Genomic DNA, 8,538 nt, shown 5'->3' on the forward strand with positions numbered 1-8,538 from the left:
TATTAGATCTATACATGACTCCATATGGCTGTGTAAATATAATATATAGAAATATAACCTGTACAATATAAATACATACCTATAAATCTACATATCTATAGCTATGTAGACTTATATCTAAAAATATAGATAAGCTGCATATCTAATGACTTATACATTACATACATTATATATAAGCTATGAATATATATTAGATCTATACATGACTCCATATGGCTGTGTATCTATAGCTACAGACAGAGATACAGGTAAGGTACAACCAAACAGATATTGCTATGGACAAGCATATGGAGTATAAAGAACATCCTACATCAAGTGAGACTGACCATTCATGCAGGGAATCATGGAGATGATCATTTTTAAATTTTATGTTTTTTTATTTTTTACCCATTGAATTGCTACAATAAAAGATGAGTACTCCTATAATTTTAAAAACAACTACTTCTGGTGAATCACTCCCCAGGAAAGCACAAAGAGCAGCTTCTCACATCGCATGAGAACCAGCCCACCGTGGTGCTCCCAAGCTTGGCTTCTTCAGCACCTGGAAGGAAGGCACAGAGCCAGTAGAACCACAGACCCACCCACAGTGAGGAAACAGGTGCCTTCTCCAAAATCTTGTTCTTGGCATAAACCAATTCTTTCCAAAGTGAATTTTGCCTTCTACAAGTCATAGGATGTACTTTTCCAATGAAGTTTTCTATGGTCAAATACATTTGAGAGAATGCCTTACATCACTGGTGGTGAACCTGTGGAATGCATGCTGCAACAGGCTGTATCACTGAAAGCTCCAGAAGGTTCACCAGCACTGTTCTTCATGCTTTGTTCCACACCTCTGATTTCTTGAAAATGACCAGGGTGTTTGCATAGCCAAAGTTCTGGGAGAGTCCACTGAACACAGAACACTATCCTTAAAGAATTCCTAACTTTCAGGGGAGTATTGGGGATTGAATCCAGTGCCTTTTCACTGAGCTACATCCCTAGGCCTCTTTTAAAAATTTTCACTGTGACAGGCCCAGGCTGGGCTCAATTTTCAGTCTCTCTCTCAGTCTCCCAGAGTGCTGGGATTACAGGTACACACCAACATATCTGGCTTCCCTAACCATTTGATGATGAAATTTTTAAAACATAAATATTTTCCTCCCAAGAAAAATATAAATTTTACTATGGAGATCTTAGGAAGCATTTAAGGAATGACTATCTTCCAGTGAAGGATCCTTAGAACTTTAGGTCCAAAGGATATGGGAGAAAAGAGCTCTAGCAGTGGTGGAAAAGATCTTTGTGATCTGGCTGCCTCCCTCCACCTCCAGCACTCCTCCTATAGTTTTACCTAAACCATAAATGCCATGTAGCTAGACACAGAACACAGCAACTTGGGCAGGATGGAGTGCACAGCCAGTGCTCAGTGACAAATGCTCACCGACTGATACATTCTTCACTTTCAGCAGGCATACAGATTGGATACCACTCATCCAAAATGCTCAGGACCAAAAGTATTTTGGGTTTCAGGTTTTCTCAGATTGCATAATTTTTTCATACATGCAATGAAATATTTTTGGGGAAGGGATCCAATTCATGTATTTCATTTGCACTTTATATGAATAGCCTGGAGATAATTTTATACAGATATTGTTAGTGCACATGCATTTTGACTCTGACTTGTCATTTAAGGTCAGGGTGGTGTGTATCGAATCTTCCCCTGGGGGTCAAGTCCCTGCTCAAATAGTGATTTTGGAGCATTTTGAATTGGATTTTCACATAAGGGATGCTAGTGTGTATATGTTTCCCAGTCCCTCAATTTTAACCCTAACAGGCAGAGCTGTGGGCTCAGAAGTCAAGAATATGAATGGCCTTCAATGTGCATATGGGCAACCCAAGCATGTGATCCTGAGTGGGATGGCACGAGTGCCCACAAGCAGAGGCATTCACTCCTCAGAAGACAGAACGCTCTCCACCCCGCTATAGCCCAAGCCAAACCCGCTTACTGCGCTGTCCTGCAGGTATTGCTCCCAGATCCCAGCCGTCAGCCCCTGCCCAGCATCGCAGGGCATGTCTGGAGACACAATAATGTGGTTGACAAGAGCCGACAGGTGGGTTCTCACAGTGGACAGGTGTCTGCAGTAGGCGAGCCCTGCAGGACAGGGAAGGGACGTATCATCACATACCATATGATAACATTTGCCTTGTCTCATGAAGTCTCCAAAATACTGCCTCACTTCCCAGCTTCCTGGATGTCACAATGCACAAATTCTTGTCACTCCCTTCTCTAGACAAGAAAGTGAAACTTGGAGAGAAGGGTGATGTCATTTGCCGGCCTGACTGCTTAATCCTAGGGAAGTTTTGTCACCTTTCTCAGCCTTAGCTAGGGTAACACACCCTCTTATGTCAGAAGCCGACACTGACAGGTTGGCAGAGAAGGGAAGTGAAGAAAGGGGACCAGGGATGTGCTGGGCTTCCTGAGCTTGCATAGGTCCTCATTCCACACAGAAAGGAAATGTAAGACATGGACTCTTGTTCAAACTGCAGCTAGATGAAGAAAGGCCCAGTAAGCCAACAAGATGGAGACAGCACTGCCCCTCTCAAAGAATGCCTGCATGTACTACCCCTCACCAGTTGCACCCCTGGCACCAGCAGGGAGTTGTGCATCATACCCAGCACGTAGGAAGCTCCTGGCATGTGCCAGCCTGTGCTGCTTGCTCTGACTATGCCCTTCCTCCTGACCCTCTCTAACCATCTTGTCCCCAACCCTAGAGAGAATCTGGACCTCCAAGAAGCCTAAGGATGCACCCTTGCAGGAGGGATAAACATGATGGTGATGAAGACCACTGCAGAAAAGTTGTCACTTAAACAGCAAATGCTGTGTGCCAGGGCCTGGTCCCAAAGTTTGCATAACTTAACTCATTTCTTACCTCAAACTCTGTGGAGCAGGTACTATTATCATCTCCATTTTGTAGGTGGGGAAACCTAGGCATGGACTCATTATATCATTTGCCCAAGTCATACCACTATGAACAGCAGGGCTGGGATTTAGACCCAGGCCTCCTGGCTCGAATCTGGGTTCCTTAGGAATGTGACATGTGATTGTAATTCCAACCCTGCTCCACCCAACTTCTTTTACCAGATCTTCCCTTTGGGTCTGATAAATTCTTGCCCAGTGCCTGACCCTGAACTGGCTCTGAGGATGGTGGCAACAGCACAGGAGAAGCCCTGTCTGAATGGAGCTCACGCTCTCTGCGCCTCTCCAGGCACACAGCTGACCTGCACTGCTACTGCAACACAGGCCCATGCGGGTCAGATTAAGACTTTTCTAGAGGGCCAGGGAGATGGCTCAGCTGCATAAGCACTTGCCTCACAAGAGCAAGGTCCTGAATTTGATCCCCAGTACACCTCTCCCCCAAACAAAGACTTTTCTAGAATGCCTGAAAATGCATCTTTTCTCTCTCATCTAGGCTGTGGGGCTGGGGCAATAAAACCTGCTAAGAATCAATATAGGAGAGAGGAGAAAAGACAAAGCTTTGAGGGGTAGGTAGGCCAGGTTCAAGTGTCAGGTCTCCCTCCTGTTAGCTGTGTGACCCTGGGCAACTCCCTTTGCCTTTCTCTGCTTTAGTTTCCTCACCTGATAAATGGGAACAGAATACCCGAATTGGGAATTTTTAAGTTTTGGGAACAGGATCCTATCACATTATTCTTCCCACCAAAGAAGGGAACAGACATTTATTGAGCATCTACAACATGCCATGTGAAGAATTAGGGTTCTTTATAAAAGCTTCTCATCCAATTCTGAAAACAAACCCCCATATAGTGAGGCTTGCGGGGCAGTAGGGATTAAACCAAACTCCTTTCCTTTCTAAGGACTCAGGGATAAAATGTACACCCAGTCTGTAGGTGAGGACACTAGAGGTCAATGCAATGTCATCAAAGCCAGGTAACTAGGAAATAGGAGAGCTGAAGTCAAACCTACAGAGTTTGGCTCCTTGCCCTGCTATCGCTGACATATAGCAGCCACTCAATAAATGCTCATTGGATTCCACACCAGCAATAAATATGTATACATACATCCGTAGAAAGCTCTGGAAAGGATCTGGTACTTCATGTTGTCACACAGAAGTTTCAGAGGAGCCCTGCAGGTGCAGAGAGAAGATGCTTAGAACAGAACCACACTCAGTACAGTACAGGTTGTCTGAAGATGACCTCAGTTTGTTAACTTTTTTTTTTTTAATGTATTTTAGTACAGGGTCTATAGGGTCTCCCTACACAGATCTGACTTGTAGTGATCCTCCTGTTTTCAGCCTCCCAAGAGCTGGAATTACAGGTGCGCAGACTACGCCCAGTCTCAGCTGTCTTAGTGCACCCCAGGGGCAGGGCCAGCAAGGCACACTGGGGATTGAACCCTGGTCCCTGTGTTAGCCTAAGCAGGTGCTTTAATCTACTGAGCTATCTGGCCGGCCCTCATTCACTCTTGAAAGTAAATTAAAATCAGCCAGCAGGGGACCACAGCATGGGCTGCTAAGATTACTACCCATTCAGCAGCATTGTGGCAGTCCTTCGGCTATCAGCATCCAGGGAAATCACCTCTTCTGGAAGTTTCCATGGATGGATAACTTACCAGTATGTGATCCAGGATGGAGTAATGGTATTTGAGTCAGAGGTGGTCACATGATGCACGAACTATGACCCTTGGACTAATGAGAATCAGCCCTGGAACTTTCTTTGGAACTAGTAAGAAACACAGACTCTTTTTATCTGGTTGGGTTTCTATAGTAGTGGTCAGATGGGTGGAATTGCTGGAAATGCCTCTGCCACTGTACGGGGAAGCAGCATAAAGACAAGCAGACGCAACATCTGAAGAAACAGAGGGATTCTTATCTTGGCTATCTAGATCAGGCCAGACTAAGCTACTGTGAATCTGAATTTCTCAGTTATATCAACACATTTTTCCTCTTTCCTGAACCAGTCTGAAGTAAGGTTCTGTCATTTGTAGGAAGCGTTCCTAAGAGTTTCCAGCAAGCCAAATTGGGATTCAGAGTTTGGCTGATTGCAATGGAGGTGATGTCTCAAAGCTTCTCTTTGAACAGGAATTTATAGGTGCTGTTCTGACTAAACCAAAGGAGTGGATCCCCCAGCACTGCCAGAGAAACAAGGGCTGCCATAGAACTGCAGTGTACTTCTGCAGAGGGCAGAATGGGAGAGTATCTGCACATTTATTCTTAGGATGTTCTAGGGGACACCCAGAGAAACCAGGAGAGAAGTAGCTTTAAACATCAGAGTGGCCCCTTTGTGCCCTCAGGTTGCTTAGATTCAGATCTGCTTAGGTTTTGTAAGAACAGTGCTACGGTGAAAGCTGTCATGCAGCAGGCTTGGTTCTACAAGGCAGAGAGCTTCCCATCACTGCAGGCAGCAGGGATGCACTATGGAAGTGAGAACTGGGTGCAGCAGCATTCATCAATGGGCCAGTCCAACAGTCACCAAGAGTTTCTCTAACATGTAGATTCCTGGACACTACACAGAGCTCTCTCTCAAGCAGGACATCTAGGAAATAGGGCCTCGATGGGGCCAGAATACTTTGCTACCTCCCCCAGGTGACTCGAAGTTTGAGAATTTTGAGTCACACTAAAACTTCTCATGTTTAAATGTATGCACACAACCTTGGGGTGATTTTAAGAACAGACTCTTTATGTATGGCTAAAAACTGGACCTCCCGTTGGGATAAACACCTACAAGGACAAAAGAATTGCTTTCTCCTGGGCTGGCCAAGTGAGAAACGGATCATTTTTGTGCATTTTCTTAGTTCAAAGAGAGAAGCTCTGTGGGTAAGGAAGGAGATGAACTTGAGAATTAATTCTGTACAATAAAATAGTGTCATTTACCGAACACTACCATGTGCTAGGTATCCTGCGCTGGCCACATTAAATAATGATTTGGTCTAGCCGGGTGTGGTGGTGCAGGCCTGTAATCCCGACACTCAGGAGGCTGAGGCAGCAGGATTGTTGTGAGTTCAGCACCAGCCTGAGCTACACAGTGAGCTCAAGGCCAACCGCCACTGCACAGCAAGACCATGTCTCAAAAAATGAAAAAAAAAATTTTGATCTGATCCTTATAGTCCTATGCACTAAGCATTTTGCAGAAGAGCAAACTGAGACGTAGGCTATCATCGTCACTAAGTGGTATTTCTGGTCTCTGCCTTCCAAGCATAGGGTAGGGGTACACTTCTCAGCCCTTTGTGGACAGGGCCAATGAATGGAAGTAGAAATAATCAACACTTCCTGTTGTTTAAGCCCCTCCAGAGGTAGCATTCCCACTGACATTCTGACTGGCAACACTCAAGATTGTGGCTGCTCCATCAGCCAGGAACTTTGGTTTGGACAAAGGAGACTCTCTGCTGACAATATGAGTGGCAGATAGAACTTCCCATAAAAAGCCAACGAGAAAAAAAAAAAAAAAACCAATGCGATTTCAGGACTGTTTGTTACCAAATCATAACCTTGTTTGTCCTGACTGACAAACATAAGCAGGCTCCAGTGGCAGTACTGCACAAGGCCAAGATTTATTATAGTGCTGGATGATTCCATAGGCCTATGTTCATGGCTTCAAATTCACCGCATGGCAAGAAACAGGTATCCATAAGGCTCTGATCAACCCTTCAGTCTCTCCAAACCACAGTGCAAGCCCCTCCTACCTTTCATGGTTGCAGCCACTGTTTGAGCTACCATCAGCGGAGCCGGTCTGTGAACAGGATGAACAGGAGGATTTCCGGGGGCTAGGTTGCCATAGGGAAGGGAGGCTGCTCACAGAGACATCCATCAGATCCTGGGGGACTATGGTATGTAGAAGAGGCAGAAGAAGAGCTGGTTAAGTATGTGTGAGTTGCAGAAGGCTTACCCGAAGCAGTTAGCTCCCCACCAGGGTGGCGCATGAACAGGGAAAGACCTCCAATGTGAAAGTAGGAAATACAAGCCCAATCATAATCTGACATCAGCCCTCGAGGAGTTACTGAGCCAATGAAAGCCACCACCATGATTTGGAAGCTCCAGCATACGAACAGAGCTGGTGAAAGCCAGAGACACAAAAAGACTAAAGCCAAGAAAACAAGCCCAATTCAAGAGCAGGCTGCCTTGCCATGTTGTCATTTAGTTGTGCTTACAGGATGCTGATAGGAAGGATGGGAGCCTGCCGGGTACTTCTGGGGAGCTCCTTGTGGTGAGCTGGGGGAGCCTATCTCAACAGAAGATGGAGAGCACCAGAGGGCAGGAGACCCAGAGTGTGAGGGGTGCTGTCCATGGTTCTGAACTACAATGCTGTGCTCCTAAGTGGGTCCACAGAGACTGGCAATCCCCAAGACCTTATGAGGGCTTGCTAAAAAGCCATATGCCCATCCTATAACCCTCATCTACTGAATTAAAACCTCATGCAAATAAATCCTCATATCTAAATTTTTACATTTTTACTTTTTGGCTACTGCAGATGGAACTCAGGGCTTTCCTCAGCTGTTTTAGATTTTGAGATAGGGTCTCATTAAATTGCCTAGACTGTGATTAAAATTGTAACCCTCCTGCCTCAGCCTTTGAGAGTGCTAGAATTATAATTGCCTAACACCATTGGGGCAAATCTTTTTATAATAACGTGGATACAGCAGTCCCACTGGAAAGACCCTGTGCTCGTAACTGCTGGATCCTGGTGATTTCCAACTGGCTGCTCTCAGAACAAAGCACTCAATGTTTCAATTTTTTTTTCTTTCTCAGCTTCAGGAAAACCACAATGTTTGCAACTACAGAACAAACATCCAGTGATATATACATATGTACTGTACTGCGATTTCTGCACTCTACTTCCTGGTCTCTTGGCAGTTCTAGATGACGGCAACATTCTCATTTTCTCTACGATAGGGCTCAGTAAACTTTTCTACACTTAACTCTGCTGTCACAAGGCAATGGTAGCCAGACACACATATAAACAAGCCTGGTGGTGTTTCAACACAACTTTATTGACAGATACTCAAATATGAACTTCATGTAATTTCCACATATCATAAAACATTCTCTTGTTTAGTCACTTAAGTACATAAAAACCATTCTCAGCTCATGGGCCATACAGAATGAGTTGGATTTGGTCTGAGGGCCATCACTTTCTAATCTCTACTCCAAGAAATGAGAGTGCACATTTTCCTTGTAAGCCATGACCATTCAAGTACAGCTGGTGTGACTGTGACTCTTCCTCTGAGTTGTGAGGGGAAGGGTGTAGGCCTGGTCTACGCCACAAAGCTCAGCAGCTGACAGGGTCAGCCCTAGCCCCTGACACAAATGAAGCTCCCTACAGAACACAGTTCTTATCAAACTTTCTCCCAGCTGGGCTCATCAGTGAGCTGGCTAAGAAAGGCCAGTGAGATCTGTGAAATGTCCTAGGAAAACACCTCCTGTTCTCAGCTGGCCTCAGAAAAGCACTGATCAGTTCAGCAAGTGTGTGTTGATGAAGCCTCTACCTCACACTGTGTGAGCCTCAGCAGTGAACCCTTCCCTACTGAATCTACAATGCTCCAGTCACCTT

The 8,538-nt window shown here is 45.2% G+C and overlaps 1 protein-coding gene across 1 annotated transcript in view; it reads right to left on the bottom strand.

Moving 5' to 3' along the window:
- Sgsm1 (small G protein signaling modulator 1) overlaps positions 1-8,538 on the bottom strand; it is an 82,725-nt gene that overhangs the window by 35,726 nt on the left and 38,461 nt on the right. The window contains exons 13-15 of the mRNA XM_004628019.2: positions 6,674-6,812; positions 4,054-4,118; positions 1,983-2,128 (exon numbers count right to left, since the gene is read on the bottom strand). Of these exons, the coding sequence (XP_004628076.1) occupies positions 1,983-2,128; positions 4,054-4,118; positions 6,674-6,812 (350 nt within the window). The remainder of the gene's footprint in view (positions 1-1,982; positions 2,129-4,053; positions 4,119-6,673; positions 6,813-8,538) is intronic.

This window comes from Octodon degus, unplaced genomic scaffold (assembly GCF_000260255.1).
Source record: "Octodon degus isolate 3935 unplaced genomic scaffold, OctDeg1.0 scaffold00021, whole genome shotgun sequence".
Lineage (NCBI taxonomy): Eukaryota > Metazoa > Chordata > Mammalia > Rodentia > Octodontidae > Octodon > Octodon degus.